A 19159-nucleotide genomic window follows, 5' to 3' on the forward strand; every position below is an offset into this window, starting at 1 on the left:
TAGTTTCGCAATGCTCTGTCGTTAAAAGAAATTGAAAACTGATTTTGGCCAATAATTTTTTTTTTTTAATAATGTCAAGGTTTGCCTGCAAGCAATTTAGATGTTTAGGGTTTGGAGTCTCTGCTTCAGGGACTCAGATGTTTCTATGATGGAGGCCAAAGTGAGCTTCTGAAGAAGCAATCATGTCTTTATATGGATTTTTCTCATCAAGAACAATCTGATAAAACCAAGACTTGACTTTTTTTAGCTAGTTAAATGCAAAGAAGGAATGATACGAAAATTTATAAAAGCCATGTAAGCCATCTGAAATTTGCTTTGCTTTGCTGATTAAAGCTGACTGTGAGTTTTATTAGAGCTGCTAGGGCATTCATTATATCTCATCTTAGGAGAGGCATGACTTCTTAGGACATTTTTATTTCCAAATTTATTTTTGAAGTCAGAAAATCTTTTTCAAATTCAAAGGAAATTCACTAGCTGTGTTAGTATAACAGATGCCAAATTGGGCATTTTAAAAGTTTCATTATGCGTATTTTAGTTAGAACATCTAATTCCTTCATTCAGTTACCATCTCCCCACTGCCAGTGTTTGGGTTTTTTTCCCATTGGTGAACTTTTACTAAGTATGTCTTTAAGTATGTGTAAAGTCATTCAGTCTTCACAGAATGCCTGAAGCCTCTGTGATCTAGGAATCACAGAGCTATTGAGCCCCTCAAGTTACCACAGTCCCTTTATCACAGAGATTGTCCCTTTATAATTGACCCAAGAGGTTTGATATGAATAAGATTTCTTTCCATAGTGGCATCATCTCATAAAAACCATTTTGGAATCTGCTGATGAATGTTTTATGGTTGTTATGACTAGTTCCTAGGAAATTTAATTAAGCTGTTGAAATGTTAACATAGTTACTTCAGAAAAGAAGTTATTCTTTGATTGTTTCTTTGTTGCTCAGCTTGTGGGAACCCCATATTACATGTCTCCAGAGCTCTGTCAAGGAGTAAAGTACAATTTCAAGTCTGATATCTGGGCAGTAGGCTGCGTCATTTTTGAACTGCTTACCTTAAAGAGGACGTTTGATGCTACAGTAAGTTGGCATATTATCCCCATATTGCATTTAGCAGGTTGCAAATGGTACAGCTTGACTAAGCAGATCAACTCTATTCCCAGGCTTCTGATTTCTGGCAAAAATAACCTGTATTCAGGTACAAGATTTGTAATCTATTACTAAAATGCTATAGACCCAGCCAGGCGCAGTGGCTCACGCCTGTAATCTCAGCATTTTGGGAGGCCAAGGTGGGTGGATCACTTGAAGTCACCCTGGCCAACATGGTGAAACCCCGTCTCCATTAAAAATACAAAACTCAGCTGGGTGTGGTGGCACACACCTGTAATCCCAGCTATTCGAGAGGCTGAGGCACAAAAATTGCTTGAACCCAGGAGGTGGAGGTTGCAGTGAGCCAAGATCATGCCACTGCACTCCAGCCTGGGCAACAGAGCAAGACTCTGTCTCAAAAAAATCTCCAACTTGAATTCCCTGTTGAAATGATCACTTGAACCCGGGAAGTGGAGACTGCAGTAAGCCAAGATCACACCACTGTACTCCAGCCTGGGCAACAGAGCAAGACCCTGTCTCAAAAAAAAAAATTAAAATTAAATTAAATTAAAAAGTTCATCTCTTAAAAGCAAAAAATGGAATATGATAGTTCACTTTTTCAAGCAGTAGGAATTGGAACATTATTAACAGCAGCCAGATGATCATGCAACGACTGCATCACTTTCTTAGAAACGTGTAAAAGGATGCAAATCTAGTGAACAGAATGGAAGGGAACAAAAAATAATTGTTTTATTTGGGTCTCACTCTGTTGCCCAGGCCTGGAGTGCAGTGTCGTGATCATAGCTCACTGCAGTCTCAAACTCCTGTGCTCCAGCGGTCATCCTGCCTCAGTCTCCTGAGTAGTTCGAACTACAGGCATGCCTCACCACACCTGGCTATTTTTTGTAGAGATGGGTTCTTACTATGTTACCCAGGCTGGTTTCAAAATCCTGGCCTCAACTGATCTCCCTGCCTTGGCCTGTGCTAGGATTACAGGTGTGAGCCCCCATGCCCAGCATATTTATGCCTTTTTCTTAATTGTTACTTCTTTGTGCCTTTATTCTATCTTGTAAACACTTCTGACATAGCACCAGTATCACTTTATTGTACTTACTTTTTTTATATAGCTGTGGTTTTGCCAGGTAGTCTAAAACCCTTCCAAATATTTGCTTTATTTTCTGCAATACCTAACACATTGTAGGTGTTAAAAATATTCATTAACTAGGAAAAAAAAAGTTTATCTGTTAAAAAATAAATAAAGATTGTCATTGCTTTATGGACAATGAATCCCTTTAAGTCTTTTTTTCTTTTTTTAAGTAAATTAAAGTACAACCTGATATAAAGCAGTGCTTCTCAAACTTCAATATGCATACAAAATCATCTTGTTGAAATGCAGATTTTTTGAGGGGCAGGGTTGATTGTGTTTCTAACAAGCTCCCAGGTGATGCTGATGCTGCTGGTCCATGGAGCACATTGAGGGGCTAAAGTGGATTCATAGCCAGTTGCCTGTACCAACCAGATGTGAGAATTTAGGCAAATCACTTCATCTCTTTGATCCTCTGTTTTTTATTATCTATAACATGGTAACAATATATATTCCCCACACAGATTCTCTCATAATGTATATGAAAAATGCAAATATAAGATAATGCAAATTCATTGCCCTTTCATAAGACCTATTCATTTTTCTAAATCCTGAAGGTTGTTCTAGTATATCATCTAATTCTCTTAAATAGTATGGTGGAAGAAAAATGACTTGGAGTCAGAGGCTGGGCGTGGTGACTCATGCCTGTAATCCCGGCACTTTGGGAGGCTGAGGCGGGCGGATCACCTGAGGTCAGGAGTTCGAGACCAGCCTGGCCAACATGGTGAAACCCTGTCTCTACTAAAAAATACAAAAATTAGCCAGGCATGGTGGTGCATGCCTGTAATCCCAGCTACTCAGGAGTCTGGGGCACAAGCATCACTTGAACCCAGGAGACAGAGGTTGTAGTGAGCAGAGATCGTGTCACTGCACTCCAGCCTGGGTGACAGAGTGAGACTCTGTCTCAAGAAATATATATGTGTGTGTGTGTGTGTGTATATATAGGTGTGTGTGTATATATATGTACACACACACATACATATATATGTGTATATATATATATATATATATGACTTGGAGTCAGGCTTTGGTTGGAGTTATAGCTCCATTTTTACTATCTGTGATTTTGGGCAAGTTATTTACATCTCTGAGCCCCATTTTTCTCATATATAAATTGATAATAATAATTTCCTTGAATGGTGTGAAGCTAAAAAATATCATGTATGTAATGTGCCTGTCTAGTTTGTAGTAGTCTCTCAATAACGTGGCGGTGGTATTACCATAATATTGTTAGTGTTATCATCTTCTTATTATTCACTGCCTTGTCTGTCGCAGCAGAGTATTGCCTGTACAGCCACAATTAGGATATATAAATTAGGAGGCAAGTTAGTTGGCAAGGGAACTGCATGAAGCCAAGAAGCATGGCTAATCTTGCTTTCCTTCTTCTTGGGATTCAGTTGAAAGGTCAGATTATAATATACTCTAAGCATTATATTATTGGCCACATAGTTATAGATTGTATGGCCAGTTGGCTTCATTCTGTCTGATAGCATCAGTGCATCCCTAACTATTTCTTGTTGATGCATACTAGTAGTTATAACAAGAAGTCAGACCTATTGCCAATTCTTTAAATAATGGTCACAGACACCTGAGAGCCCCAACCAGTACAGTATAGCATCATCTTTATATAACCAGGAACAATGCAGTCATCATTTTCTCATAGAACCCACTCAACCTGTGTGTGAAGATCGTGCAAGGAATTCGGGCCATGGAAGTTGACTCTAGCCAGTACTCTTTGGAATTGATCCAAATGGTTCATTCATGCCTTGACCAGGTAGGTGTGACTTAAATATTCACTTCAGTTTCGTATTTCCCCTTCCAGCCTTAGTGTTTGGTATATGGCATAGCTATAAACCATACAAAACCACATGCACTTCCCCAGGGTAGAGTGTATTTGTGGCTATACCCAGAATAGGTATGGTAATTCATTATAGTTGTGTGCTTCAGTGAACAAATTCTTATTTTATTCTGTTTTGTACATATTAGTTTGTGAAATGAATTTCCCTTCTAAATTGTGCTCCATTTTTTTTTTTTTTTTTTGAGACAGAGTCTCGCTCTGTCGCCCAGGCTGGAGTGCAGTGGTGCAATCTCGGCTCACTGCAAGCTCCGCCTCCCGGGTTCACGCCATTCTCCTGCCTCAGCCTCTCCGAGTAGCTGGGACTACAGGCGCCCGCCACCACGCCCGGCTAATTTTTTTGTATTTTTAGTAGAGATGGGGTTTCACCGTGGTCTCGATCTCCTGACCTCGTGATCCACCCGCCTTGGCCTCCCAAAGTGCTGGGATTACAAGCGTGAGCCACCGCGCCTGGCCAATTGTGCTCCATTTTTATGACCAAGAGTAATTTCTGAATATAGATTTCATAAAACTGCAATGAAAGATAATTTACCATTTCTAATACAGAATGTCTGTATTTCTCATATCTCATAGTTCCCTTGCTGTGTAGTTCTAGTGTTATTCAAAGTATGTTTCATGAAACACTGGAGTCAGAATCACCAGGGAGTGGGGGAGTTTTGTAAGTAAAAAGAAGATTCCTGGGCCCCACCCCAGACGAACTCAATCAGAATCTCTGTGGATAAAGCCCAGAAATCTTTATTTGTAACAAACACCTCAGGTAATTATTCTGTTCTGTATATATTGAGGTTCGAGAGCCACTGCCCTAATTGAACAAGTGAGGAAGATGCATTATAAACATTCTCCTTCATGTACAAGTGTTGATTATAATGAGGTGAGAAGCATAAAATACGGAGTATCACATAAGAAATGATTTCTAAAACAAAAGGGTAATACAGTGGTCTTTGACTAATTATCCTCTTTAGATCCCATGTTGCCCATTTCCGTTAAGTGAAAACTAACCCTATTTTTACTTTTTAGGATCCTGAGCAGAGACCTACTGCAGATGAACTTCTAGATCGCCCTCTTCTCAGGAAACGCAGGAGGTAAAGTATGAAGAAGTCACTCCATTGTCTTTTCTGAGATAGTTGACTTTTAGAGGCTTGATCAGAGTACTACAAGAAAGAGTAGTGTTTCCTGACTTGGTTGCAATAGTGCTATTTTCTACCAACATCCTTGCTTTTATTGCTTAGGGGTAGCTTCTGACTTTTGCCTCCTTAGCCTGTGCTGTTTTGTTCTAAATTTGTACTGATGAGGCCCAAGAGCCCTTCACTCCTGATCCATTGGTTTTAAACCTTAGAGTTGAGGCATTAGAGTGCAGTAAGGAAGAGGGGTGTCTGGACTCAGACATCCTTCTGTTTGTATCTGAATTTTGTCATTATCTTTGTCAAGTTATTTAACATCCTTATTTCTTAGCTTTCTCCTCTATAAAGTCAGATGAGGTCAGGATTAAAGAAGATAACACATAAAAAGTGGTCATCCCAGGGCCTGGCATAGGGTGCTTATCAATTGTAGTGTGAATTGGACTGATCCTTTGGTTTTTTTGTTTTTTGTTTGTTTTCTGAGACAGAGTCTCACTTTATCATCCAGGCTAGAGTACAGTGGCACAGTCCTAGCTCACTGCAGCCTTGAACTCCTGCTGCAAGTGATTCTCACACCTCAGCCTCCCAAGTAGCTAGGACTACAGGTGTGCACCATCATGCCTGGCTAATTTTTCTATTTTTATAGAGACGGGGTCTCACTGTGTTGCCCAGGCTGGTCTCAAAGCTGTTGCCTAAGCAGTCCTCCTGCCTCAGCCTCCCAAAGTGTTGGGATTAGAGGCATGAGACACTATGCCCGGCCTGAGCCTTTGTTTTTCACTGCATTTGTTTAGGTGGTAGGTTGGAGTTGGAGGAATCCTCTTCAGGTACATTTTGCCCATATTTGAAGTAGAGTTTTATTGACTCCTCAGAGGTATTTCCTGAGATTTATTCTGTCAGATATCTTTAGAGATAGGAAGAACATCCTTTATCCCTCGGTTCCTCTAGGAGGTTTCATACCTTAATTTAAAACGTTTATCTTCCTTAAATGTTTGAGTCTGTATTTCATCCTATTACACTATTTTTGCCTTGCTACCCTTCTTCCTCCACTACCAGTTTTTTGTTTTTATGTCTTCCAAATATTCACATACAATGCTCTTTTCAAGTCTTGCTCTTGGATACATTCTGTACATCCCTAATTCCATATTTGTTGTTTCATCAGTACTTTTATTCTACTATGCCATTTAATTAATCTTTTCTGGTTCTTCTCTAGTTGGTCTGTAGCCAGTGTTTTAGTGCCTGAAATTATGTACAGTACTCCAGATACAGCACCATGACCTTCCAATTATGTTTTGTGCACGTGTGAGCAGTATCACCCTTTTGGTCTGGTTAAGCATTTTTAAAATTTTTATCTGGCTTATTTCACAGCAATATAATGATTTATTTTATTTTATTTTATTTTATTTTATTTATTTTATTTTATTTACTTTTTGAGAGTCTCACTCTGTTGCCCAGGCTGGAGTGCAGTGGCACAGTCTCAGCTCACTGCAACCTCCACCTGCCAGGTTCAAGCAGTTCTCCTACCTCAGCCTCCCGGGTAGCTGGGACTACAGGCAGGCGCCACCACGCCTGGCTAGTTTTTGTATTTTTAGTAGAGACGAAGTTTTACTATGTTGGCCAGGCTGGTCTCGAACTCCTGACCTCAGGTGATCTGCCTGCATCGGCCTCCCAAAGTGCTGGGATTACAGGCATGAGCCACTGCACCCGGCATAATCACTATTTTAAGTCACTATTTTAATCTCTTATTTCTTGAGTGTAGGCATGAAATTTTTACTGAGATAATTATAGATTTACCTGCAATACTTTGTTGGAACTTTGTACTTCGATGGAAAACATAAGACAGAGTTTTCCAGACAGAGAATATAGCATAAGCAAAATCATAGACACAGGAAGTTGTGGAAAATATTCAGGAAACACAAAATTCTATTTGGCTAGATTAGTGGTTCTAGACCTGGGATTTTTGATGCAAAATATCAGGAGCTTTCAAAAAGTACTGATGCCTGAGCACTACTCTAGGAGCTCAGCTATAATTGATTTAGGTAGGATGACAGCCCTGGGCTAGAACATGGGGTGCAAACAAAAGGGAGGAAGTCTGGAAAAATAGGTAGGAAATCTTGCATGCCAGGCCAAGAAAATTGTGGTTAATTCAAGAGGTAGTGCAAAAGATAGATAGTGGATGTTTGCGAGAGGGTAGTTCATGTGATGAGAGGCATACCTAAGGAAGAGTTATTTGGCAATATTAGTATCTATGTTAAATTAGTATAGTAAAATGATTAAGACTGTAGTAAGTGAGGCTGATTAGGAGGTATTATCACAGTACAGGTGGGAAGTAGAGCTACCCAGAACTAAGGTGGTGAGACTGGAAAGGAAGAGGTGAGTACAAAAAGTACTATATAGGTAGAATCTGTAGAACCTGAATATTAAAGAAAGGGAGAGAGATGAATCAGAGATGACTGAGGTTTTAAGCCCAGTTGACTGGGAGAATTGGGGAAGGGTGTTGCGGCTAGTTACAGAAATAGAGAAGTCAGAAAGAAAAGCTCATTTGGGAAAAAGCTAACAAGCTCATATTTGGAGATACTGAGTTTGGGAGTCAGTGGGCAGACTAGATGAAGGTGTCCATCAGATACTAAATACGTACATCAGAGGTTCTCAAGGCTCTCTGTTCCAGCCTGGACCATTTCTCAGAGACAGAAAGCAAATGGCCCCAAACTGCTGGCCTTTGGGTATTTAATGAATTGTCTAATGAAAGGACTATATAACTATTTTGAGTTGTATTGACGTACTTTGCTAAAAGTATTGTGATGTTGTAGGATGCATACAGTTTATAAGAGGATTAAATCTGTGAAATGTATTAAACAGACACCTTTGCAATATAAAAGCCTATTATTTCACTCATGTATCTTTGCTTTTCTTTTGGTAGAGAGATGGAGGAAAAAGTCACTCTGCTTAATGCACCTACAAAGAGACCAAGGTAATGTTCAAGAGACTCTTAAAAACTAATATATCCAAAATTACAACCAGGGGGTTCTTTCTTGAGTGTAGGCATTATTCGATCCCAGGATACTTTGGCATCCTTTCAGGAGCCAGCATCTGCTTAAATGTCAGACAGGCATTTCTAAGAAGAAAGCTATAATTTCACCCTCACACTAAAGTGGCCATCATTACCATGATGAATGTGGAAAAGTGTAGGTGTTATGGGTCATACTGGAATCTGATCTGGCCAAGCTGTGATGAAGCCCTGAGGCAGGAATCGCAAAGTCTGCTGTGATAGAGCACATTGAAATAAGTTGTCGAGAAAGAACATACTTTCTCATACCATAATTGGCAGTTCTTCTCAAGGAACAGACTGGAAGCATTTTTCTTTGATACTGTTTTTAATGTTAAATGTTCCTTTGTTCTGGGGATTGTTGGCAGGTCAAGCACTGTGACCGAAGCACCCATTGCTGTAGTAACATCACGAACCAGTGAAGTCTATGTTTGGGGTGGTGGAAAATCCACCCCTCAGAAACTGGATGTTATCAAGAGTGGCTGTAGTGCCCGGCAGGTGTGTGCAGGGAATACCCACTTTGCTGTGGTCACAGTGGAGAAGGAACTGTACACTTGGGTGGTAAGTGAACGCTAAGCATTTTGGAACGGTGCTGTAAGCCTAATTGTTTACTGGGCCCACGATGTCTAGGCATTTTATTAGTTGAACCTATACTAAGGGAGTGGCAACATGGGGTGATGGAATGGAAGCTCTTATGAGAGCAGGGATTTTGTCTGTTTAGTTCACTGATGTATGCCCAGGGCTGGTACGTATTAGGTCACCTATAAAGGTTTTTTGAATGAATGAGAGAGGGAGAGAAAAATTGAAAGACTCAGGAGACTGGGCTTTCCCATTTACAGCTGGATGATTTCAGACAAGTCACTCAATTACTCTGTTACATTACCATGAGGTTCAGAGCAACTATTATCTGTGAAATAGCTTTGTAAACAAAGGAAGCACTATACCATGTCAGGAAACCCCTGAAGCCCACAGCAGTGATTGAAGATGGCTAGGTATATTTTGTGTAGAATTTGTTGCCCTCTAGATTCTCCCCTCTCACTTTCCTTAACAAATTGTCTGTGTTTGCTGTTTCCTTATCTCCCACTCTCTCTTCATTCACCTACAATGCAGCTTCCATCTCTGCCACTCAATTGAAACTAGTCTTGACAAAATGACCCATAAATTGCTAAAATAAAACAGATGCTTTTTAGTCCTTACCTAGCTTGACCTCTCGGCAGCATTTGAAATAGTTGACCACTCCCTCCTTCTTGAAGCTTTGTCTTCACTTGCCTTCTGTGATAGCGTGTTCTCTTGGCTTTCCTCCTGTCTCTTGCTATGCCTTCTCAGGCTCATTTCAGGCTGCTGGAGAGAAATTAGTATCTTAAACATTTATTGGCTGGGCAGAGTGGCTCACAACTGAAGTCCCAGCACTTCGGGAGGCCAAGGCGAGTGGATTGTTTGAGGCCGGGAGTTTGAGACCAGCCTGGCAAACATGACAAAACCCCGTCTCTACTAAAAATACAAAAGTTAGCTGAGAGTGGTGGCGCATGCCTGTGATTCCAGCTACTCAGGAGGCTGAGGCATGAGAATCACTTGAGCCTGGGAAGTGGAGATTGTAGTGAACCAAGATTGCACCATTGCACTCCAGCCTGAGTGACAGAGCAAGACGTTGTCTCAAAAAAAAAAAAAAAATATATATATATACACACACATATATATGTGTGTGTGTATATATGTACATATATTTAATAGAATTATTTAATAGAATTATTTTTCTCTATAAAACTGTTGAAAAGGCCAGACATGGTGGCTCACATCTGTAATCCCAACACTTTGGGAGGCTGAGGCGAGTGGATCACCTGAGGTCAGGAGTTCGAGACCAGCCTGGCCAACATGGCAAAACCCCATCTCTACTAAACATACAAAAAATTAGCCAGGCATGGTGGCAGGTGCCTGTAATCCCTGCTACTTGGGAGGCTGAGGCAGGAGAATCGCTTGAACCCAGGAGGCAGAGCTTGCAGTGAGCTGAGATCGAGCCACTGCACTCCAGCCTGGGTGACAAAAGTGAAACTCCGTCTCAAAAAAAAAAAAAGTTGAAAAGTCATCAAGGACTAGTCTTATTGCTGTATAGCAGCCTCTTTGATGTAGCCAGATTCTTTATAACTCTTCCATGTTTCAGGGAAACTGTGACCAAAATTTATGAAACTTCTAGTACAGATTTTCAAGAAGCTATATTCCTGTAGAAAGCAAAAAAATTAGACTATATTGTAAAGAATTTTTTTCACCATCACCTGTAATTAAATATATAGTTTACCTTAGACTTGAAGGACAAAGATTAGATTAATGGATATTAATCTGGATACTTTTAAAGTTTTCTTTACCTGTTGGCAGGATCTTTATACTACTTGCTATTAAAATGTTTAATCCCTTTGCCCATTTTTTTCTAATTTCTAAATTTCTAGCTCTTTTGTTCTACTGTTTTTCTTCATATGAAGTTCCATTAAAGCTCAGCTTTTGGCATGAAAAATTAAAACTTCATAAGACCTCTCAGCCGGGCATGGTGGTTCATGTCTACAATCCCAGCACTTTGGGAAGCCAAGGCAGGAGGATCACTTGAGCTCAGGAGTTCAAGACCAGCTTGGGCAATACAGCGAGAACCTATCTCTTTTTAAAATTTAAGTTTAATAAAATGTAATTTAAAAAAAGTCATAAGACCTCTTTATTTCACAGAACATGCAAGGAGGCACTAAACTCCATGGTCAGCTGGGCCATGGAGACAAAGCCTCCTATCGACAGCCAAAGCATGTGGAAAAGTTGCAAGGCAAAGCTATCCATCAGGTGTCATGTGGTGATGATTTCACTGTCTGTGTGACTGGTAAGCCATCAGCAGAAAGTGTCTTAAGAGCATGTAATGTGGGGGTATTTTGCTTAATGCTGTGCAATCTTAGTTGGGATTTTAAAACAAAAGACAGTATACAAAGAACCAGAGGACCTTGAGCAAATATACTCATTAATAATAACATACCAAATTTGCTATAGTATTAGGGGGTGGTGAGCAAGGAGAAGACAGGTGGGTAACAGAGAAGAGGTGGGATCAGGAGAAAATGTGTTCCTGGTTGGCAGGAAAAATAATCTTACCACCTCATCAGGCTATGGATAACGTAAAATTAGGATCAAGACCTAAGTTTAGTTTTGGTCTTGTCATTACTTAATGATTCCTTTGGACTTATTTTTTATCTATATAACAAAGATGGCCTCATTAAAATTTTAAGTCCTTTTAACGTGATAATGCTACCACTTTTTAAATTGTTTAATATAGTAGTAGTAGTACACATGACTCTCTGACATAGAACTCTAGACTTGCACAGTCTGTCCTTTTAATTTCTTGGATGTAATCATTTCATGTGAGATCATTTGCTGGGGTAGTCCTCATTCCAGCCCTGCCCAACTTTCTGATTAGATAAAATAAGTCAGTCCTTTGATGGATTCTGTTTTCCTTTCTTTTGCAGATGAGGGTCAGCTGTATGCCTTTGGATCAGATTATTATGGCTGCATGGGGGTGGACAAAGTTGCTGGCCCTGAAGTGCTAGAACCCATGCAGCTGAACTTCTTCCTTAGCAATCCGGTGGAGCAGGTCTCCTGTGGAGATAATCATGTGGTGGTTCTGACACGAAACAAGGAAGTCTATTCTTGGGGCTGTGGCGAATATGGTAGGGGTAGCCTTGTCTCTGTCCACTTCTTCACAGGTATACAACCTGACTTAAAAGTTGTATGCATCTAAACACATCATGCAGCCCCTAAATGAGAAGTGTTAATTCAGTAAATCTTTTTTTTTTTTTTTCCTCGAGACAAGAGTCTCTCTCTGTCACCCAGGCTGGAGTGCAATGGCACGATCTGGGCTCATTGCAACCACCACCTCCTGAGTTCAAGCGGTTCTCCTGCCTCAGCCTCCCGAGTAGCTGGGATTACAGGCACACGCCATCACACCCAGCTAATTTTTTGTATTTTTAGTAGAGATGGGGTTTCACCACATTGGCCAGGCTGGTCTGGAACATGATCCACCCGCCTTGGCCTCCCAAAGTGCTGTGATTACAGGCGTAAGCCACCGCACCTGGCAAAAGAGAATCTTACAGAACCTCTTCACTGGGAAGGAAGCCCTCATTATAATGATTTTCATTCTTATGTGTGTTTCAGGACGACTGGGTTTGGATTCAGAAGAGGATTATTATACACCACAAAAGGTAAAATCAGAAGCAACTTATTTCTAAAACCTATCTAAGTCGCACAGACTCCAATAATATGTCCTCTTTCCTTGGCTCTGTTGTATCAAGGTGTTTATTTCTGAAGTGTTTCCTGTTTGGGAGACTGACAATCTAGGATTCTTGATTTAGCACCCTGTGGTCTTGCCATCTGACCAAATCATAGAAAATTGAGAAGGTGGATACAGCGACCGTGGACATTGTGAAGTCACATCTTACTCAGGGATGACAGCTAAAATCAGCGTGTACAGCAGAAAAGTCACATATAAGCTACAAATACACTGGAAAACTCGAGAAGATACTGTAAAGCAGTATACTGTCTCTTAACCCAACACAGCCATTTTCCTCTCCTATTTCTACAATTGACCACCAGATGAAATATTAATAGTTGTTTTTGTTTAGCGGTCATGTTGCATGAAACATACTATCAAATTACTCTCAGCCTTGCCAGAGCTGGCCCTGTGAGAGGCTCATAGAGGCTGATACCAGCTGGGGGAAAAGCACTGTCACATCTCTCCCACCTACCCTAGGGCACAGGCTTACCTATTGGAGGGTTGGCTAAATCAGCTATACCATTTATTGTTACCACTGTTTTGGGTCTTTTCTTTTCTTTTTTCTTTCCTTGGGTACTTTTAGCCAAACCAGTTTTTATTTACATTTTAAAAATTAAATTATTATGCATTTCTAGGGACCATCCTCAATGGGATTCCCAGCTGTTCCTTTTCTCCTGGAAAGGCTGTGGCAGAAACTGAGGGTTGAGGTTTCAGGTTTTACACACATCCATTGTGACCCCACACATGCATCACCCCACCTTCTCCAGTCCTGTCTAGTTAGCTGTAAAAAGATATGAGCATTTGGAAGTCCTAGATATTACCTCAGTACCCTGTCACCTCTCCTATAAAATGACCAGATTGGGACCCCCCAGGGCTGTTGAATTTCTGTAACTGTCAAGCAGCCTTCCATCTCAAAGGACAAAATCAGCAATGAATTGAAGCTTCTTTCTCAACTTTTTGACAAGTCACCCTAAGTAGGACCTATTACTAAGACAAACAGAGGGGGCTGTCTTGTTTAGTTGACCTGGAACTGTCACCTTTTCCTTGATATTATAAAACTTGAGCTCTTCGTTGACAATAGTAGCCTTGGCCGGGCACAATGGCTCACGCCTGTAATCCCAGCACTTTGGGAGGCCAAGGCGGGCAAATCACTTGAGGTCAGGAGTTCGAGACCAGCCTGGCCAACATGGTGAAACCCTGTCTCTACTAAAAACACAAAAATTATCCGGGCATGGTGGCACACGCCTTTAGTCCCAGCTACTCAAGAGGCTGAGGCAGGAGAATCGCTTTGAACCTGGGAGGCAGAGGTTGCAGTGTGCCGAGATCATACCACTGCACTCCAGCCTGGGCGACAGAGCAAGACTCCACCTCAAAAAAAAAGAAAAGAAAAAAAATAGTAGTCTCGGCCAGGCATGATGGCTCACACCTGTAATCCCAGCACTTTGGGAGGCCAAGGTGGGTAGATCACCTGAGGTCAGGAGTTCGAGACCAGCCTGGCCAACATGGCGAAACCCCATCTCTAATAAAAATACAAAAATTAGCTGGGTGTGGTGGCGTGCACCTGTAATCCCAGCTACTTGGGAGGCTGAGACAGGAGAATCGCTTGAACCTGGGAGGTAGAGATTGCAGTGAGCCAAGATCGCACCACTTCACTCCAGCCTGGGCAAAAGAGGGAAACTCTATCTCAAAAAAAAAAAAAAAGAAACGAAAAAATAGTCTCTAAGACACTGGGCAAATCTGAAAAGAATAGAGCAGTCCTCACTTTCCTGTAGTCATTCTGCTAAATGCAGCATGTCTCTTTTGAAAGAATTTGAGAGCTTTTTTTCTGATACGAATTATGTGTTTGGGATTTCTTTTTCTGATTTTTTTCTTGCAGGTGGATGTTCCCAAGGCCTTGATTATTGTTGCAGTTCAATGTGGCTGTGATGGAACATTTCTGTTGACCCAGTCAGGCAAAGTGCTGGCCTGTGGACTCAATGAATTCAATAAGCTGGGTCTGAATCAGTGCATGTCTGGAATTATCAACCATGAAGTGAGTGTCCTGATTGGTGTTCTAACCACATCATCAGAATTTCTCTAGGTTGGAATTTCTTTGAGATGCCATTATTGGTTAGTGACCATGGAATTTGACTTTAGTTATGGTCTCATAGGCATTGTATGCAGCAAAAGAAGCCAGCCACAAAGAGTACATGCTATATAGCTCTATCTGTGTAAAATTTAAGAACAGGCAAAATTAACTTATACTGGCAGAAATCAAAACTGTGGCTACTTATGGAAGGAAGGGTATTAACAGAAGAGGTGGAAGGGATCCTAGGGTAATGGGAATGGTCTATATCTTGATCTGTAATGGTTTTACAAGTATATGTATATAGAAAAATGTGTCAAGCTGTGTGATATTTTGCAGTGTGTTATACTTCAACAAATAAATTGATTACAAAGAATAAAATGATGAAATTCAGCTTTTACCTTATTGAAATAGGAATAAGCAAATTAATGTTATAAAAAAACATGTTTCCATGCATCACCTTCCTGGAGTTTTTTTGATTGATTGGAGTTTTTTAGATTTATTTCTCCCAAATCACTGATCCTGTTTAGGCTTATTGAATGTAATTACCATTCTGTCTTCAAAAATGTTAGCAAAGTCACCACTGATATTGTCTTAGTTTCCTTTTTTTTTTTTAATTATACTTTAAGTTCTAGGGTACATGTGCACAAAGTGCAGGTTTGTTACATATGTATACATGCGCCATGTTGGTGTGCTGCACCCATTAACTTATCATTTACATTAGGTATATCTCCTAATGCTATCCCTCCCCGCTTCCCCCACCCTATGACAGGCCCCATTGTGTGATGTTCCCCTTCCTATGTCCAAGTGTTCTCATTGTTCAATTCCCACCTATGAGTGAGAACATGCGGTGTTTGATTTTTTGTCCTTGCGATAGTTTGCTCAGAAGGATGGTTTCCAGCTTCATCCATGTCCCTACAAAGGACATGAACTCATCCTTTTTTATGGCTGTGTCTTAGTTTCCTTTTTGTGTTAATATAATGAGTTTTGTCATTTTCCAAAGAATAAAATTAAGAGACAGAAGTTTTCTGACTCAATGAAAAAGGTAAGAATTAATTTTTAAGCAATCTCTAAAGTAGTGATTTTCAATTAGGAGAGTACAAATTCAGGGCAAGGTTGGAGAGAGTGTCTTTGTAGTTTGAAAAGAAATATTCAGTTGCCGGGCACGGTGGCTCACGCCTGTAATCCCGGCACTTTGGGAGGCCGAGGCGGGCGGATCACAAGGTCAGGAGATCAAGACCATCCTGGCTAACACGGTGAAACCCCATCTGTACTAAAAATACAAAAAAAACCAGCCAGGCATGGTGGCGGGCACCAGTAGTCCCAGCTACTCGGGAGGCTGAGGCAGGAGAATGGCGTGAACCTGGGAGGCGGGGCTTGCAGTGAGCTGAGATGGCACCACTGCACTCCAGCCTGGGCAACAAAGCGAGACTCCGTCTCAAAACAAAACAAAACAAAATAAAAAAACAAAGAAATATTCAGAATTACTATTACTTGATTTATGTTTTCATTATAGCAGTGGATTTGTTGTGAAATTTTAAACTTAAATGAGAGGATTCTTTTTTAATACTAATTCAAAGGGAACATGGGTTTTAATTAAGTTGAGAAACACTACCCTATAGATGAAATTAGATCACAGTAAACTGATTCCTTTATGGGCTGGAGACAGTCCTCAGGACTTTAATTCTTTGCCCTGCCCTTGTTAGATATGCAGAGTGTATAACCAAGGTAAATGTCAACGATTCTCTCCTTATATAAATACCTTCTGGGATGGAAAGTTCAGTTTTATAAACCCTAAGTCAGAATCTAAAACTTTGGTTGTCAGAAAGTTCTGCCTCGTGTGCTGCATTCTCTGATTACATATTGAGCTTATTTCCTCTTGTTTTCTGTTGGAGATGGAAAACTACCTGGCACCCTCTTCTTAGTAATATAACTCACTTGAAAGGCCTTTTGGTCACCAGGACTTTTTTCCATTCTCAGCCTGATTTTCCCTCGATTTTCTTACCTCATGCATCTGCTTTGTGTTTTATTTTGTTTCAGGCATACCATGAAGTTCCCTACACAACGTCCTTTACCTTGGCCAAGCAGTTGTCCTTTTATAAGATCCGTACCATTGCCCCAGGCAAGACTCACACAGCTGCTATTGATGGTAAGTTGATTTACAACTGTATCACATGCCTTAGTAGCTGAGCCTCTTTTATTCTATCAGGTATTAGGTTTTCTTTATATGTATGTCATCCTGATTTCCCCTGAACATCTAGTATTATCTCATTAATGTATTCAGGTACATATTTTTATTGATAATTATTATAAATGCATAATAAATACATCCTGTTATGAGAACACCACACCTATGATTCCAGACATCTGTTGTCTGATTAGCACCTTTTATAAGGTACTTTTATAAGGTACTTTATTCTAAGGTAGTACTCATTTTTCTCACTAAAAATACAGTGCTGGAGAGAGAATACAATATCGAGTCGCTGACTGGATCTAATTAGTTATAGTACCTAGATACTGTAGTTGTCCTAGGTCCAGGATCATGTATTGTATTTGTATATTCTAACAACCGGAAGCTAATCCATGAAGTCTGCTTGGCTGCATCTTCTCTGGGTTCCAGGACTCATTTGTGCCTTGTTATTTCTTTTTGCTTCTCAGAGCGAGGCCGGCTGCTGACCTTTGGCTGCAACAAGTGTGGGCAGCTGGGTGTTGGGAACTACAAGAAGCGTCTCGGAATCAACCTGTTGGGGGGACCCCTAGGTGGGAAGCAAGTGATCAGGGTCTCTTGTGGTGATGAGTTTACCATTGCTGCCACTGATGGTGAGTCTGTACATATCATTTCAAGCTTTCTGGACACATGGCTGTGTTTCAGTTCTTGGCTGGGAAAGAAATGGACTGGTTATTTGTATAGCTGAATTGTGGATGTACTTTTTTATTTGTATTAAATTGGTGGCCGGTTATATATATTGAGCTTTATTAACTTTTCATGTATTCAACATAGTGATTGTTTTTAAAGGCCAGATTTCTAGATAATGATAGGTTAATGTTCTACATTCCTCCTTTTTTCATTTCAGCTTTCACTTTTTTGGTAAAATGTTGTAAGAATTATTAAGTACTTCTATATAACTTGCTCAGTATGTTGTTGATTGATTTCAATAAACATTTATTGGGTAGCTGGAGAGAACAGCATATTTTCTCTGTTGGCTGGGGTCAACTGTACTACAGTGATGTCCATAGGGACTGCTAAGGTTTGAAGGGCAGCTTTCCTCTATATTATGTATCTCTCAGATTTCTGAGTTGGTCTAATTGATTTTTCTCCTCTCTTTTCTCTGAGACGATTTTTTTTTTTTTTTTTTTTTTTTTTGAGACAGAGTTTCGCTCTTGTTTCCCAGGCTGGAGTGCAATGGCACAATCTCAGCTCATCACAGCCTCTGCCTCCCAGGTTCAAGCAATTCTCCTGCCTCAGCCTCCCGAGTAGCTAGGATTACAGGCATGTGCCACCACACCTGGCTAATTTCTGTATTTTTAGTAGAGACAGGGTTTCTTTATGTTGGTCAGCTGGTCTCGAACTCCCAACTCCCAACCTCAGGTGATCCGCTTGCCTCGGCCTCCCAAAGTGCTGAGATTACAGGCGTGAGCCATTGTGCCTGGCCTTTTTTTTTTTTTTTTTTTTTGAGATAGAGTCTTGCTCTATTGCCCAGCCTGGAGTGCAATGGCACGATCTTGGCTCACTGCAACCTCCACCCCCGGGTTCAAGTGATTCTCGTGCCTCAGCCTCCTGAGTAGCTGGGATTACAGGTGCAAACCACCACGTCCAGCTAATTTTTGTATTTTTAGTACAGACAGGGTTTCACCATGTTAGCCAGGCTGGTCTCGAACTCCTGACCTCGTGATCTGCCCACCTCGGCCTGCCAGAGTGCTGGGATTACAGGTGTGAGCCACTGCGCCTGGTCCTCTGTGGCTATTTCTTTCTGCAGTATTGTCTGGTTCCTCACTCCTTTTTTTTTTTTTTTGAGACACAGTGTCCCTGTTGTCACCCAGGCTGGAGTACAGTGGCATCATCTCAGCTCACTGCAACTACCGCCTCCCAGGTTCAAGCAATTCTCCTGCCTTAGCTTCCTGAGTAGCTGGGATTACAGGCACTCGCCACCATGGCCAGCTAATTTTTGTATTTTTAGTGGAGATGGGGTTTTGCCATGTTAGCCAGACTGGTCTTGAACTCCTGACCTGAGATGATCCACCCGCCTTGGCCTCCGAAAGTGCTGGGATTATAGGCGTGAGCCACCATGCCTGGTCACTCCTTCTCTTCTGTACTGCTGCTGTTGCTATCCTACATTCCCTTCCTTCTTTGCTTGCTTTTTCCTCTTTTTTCTTTTTCCTGTGTCATCATCTGAACTTCTAAATTTTTGTAGCCACTTTTTTCACTTGACTGGTAACAACTCACATTTCATTTTCTCTTTTTTTTTTTTTTTTTTTCTTGAGACAGAGTCTCGCTGTGTCACCCGGGCTGGAGTACGGTGGTGTGATCTCGGCTCAGTGCAGCCTCTACCTCCC

At 40.9% G+C, this 19159-nt stretch overlaps 2 protein-coding genes and 1 long non-coding RNA gene across 6 annotated transcripts in view; 1 reads left to right on the forward strand and 2 right to left on the reverse strand.

The window, feature by feature from the left end:
- LOC134737308 (uncharacterized) overlaps nt 1–19159 on the reverse strand; it is a 73804-nt gene that overhangs the window by 13977 nt on the left and 40668 nt on the right. The window lies entirely within an intron of this gene.
- ZC2HC1C (zinc finger C2HC-type containing 1C) overlaps nt 1–19159 on the reverse strand; it is a 63224-nt gene that overhangs the window by 13977 nt on the left and 30088 nt on the right. The window contains 1 exon segment of the mRNA XM_063644255.1: nt 9447–9590. Within this exon segment, the coding sequence (XP_063500325.1) occupies nt 9578–9590 (13 nt within the window). The 3' untranslated portion in view covers nt 9447–9577.
- NEK9 (NIMA related kinase 9) overlaps nt 1–19159 on the forward strand; it is a 46195-nt gene that overhangs the window by 9707 nt on the left and 17329 nt on the right. For 2 of the 4 annotated variants that reach the window (XM_055288757.2, XM_063644186.1), the window contains exons 6-16: nt 949–1080; nt 3897–4007; nt 5106–5170; nt 8124–8174; nt 8618–8810; nt 10959–11103; nt 11738–11938; nt 12423–12469; nt 14417–14572; nt 16646–16754; nt 17264–17425. In XM_055288757.2, coding sequence (XP_055144732.1) covers nt 949–1080; nt 3897–4007; nt 5106–5170; nt 8124–8174; nt 8618–8810; nt 10959–11103; nt 11738–11938; nt 12423–12469; nt 14417–14572; nt 16646–16754; nt 17264–17425 — 1372 coding nt within the window. Of the gene's footprint in view, nt 1–948; nt 1081–3896; nt 4008–5105; nt 5171–8123; nt 8175–8617; nt 8811–10958; nt 11104–11737; nt 11975–12422; nt 12470–14416; nt 14573–16645; nt 16755–17263; nt 17426–19159 lie in introns of all 4 variants that reach the window. The other 2 variants (XM_055288756.2, XM_063644185.1) reach the window with 1 other exon arrangement.

The sequence above is a fragment of the Symphalangus syndactylus genome, chromosome 8 (genome assembly GCF_028878055.3).
Source record: "Symphalangus syndactylus isolate Jambi chromosome 8, NHGRI_mSymSyn1-v2.1_pri, whole genome shotgun sequence".
Taxonomy (NCBI): domain Eukaryota; kingdom Metazoa; phylum Chordata; class Mammalia; order Primates; family Hylobatidae; genus Symphalangus; species Symphalangus syndactylus.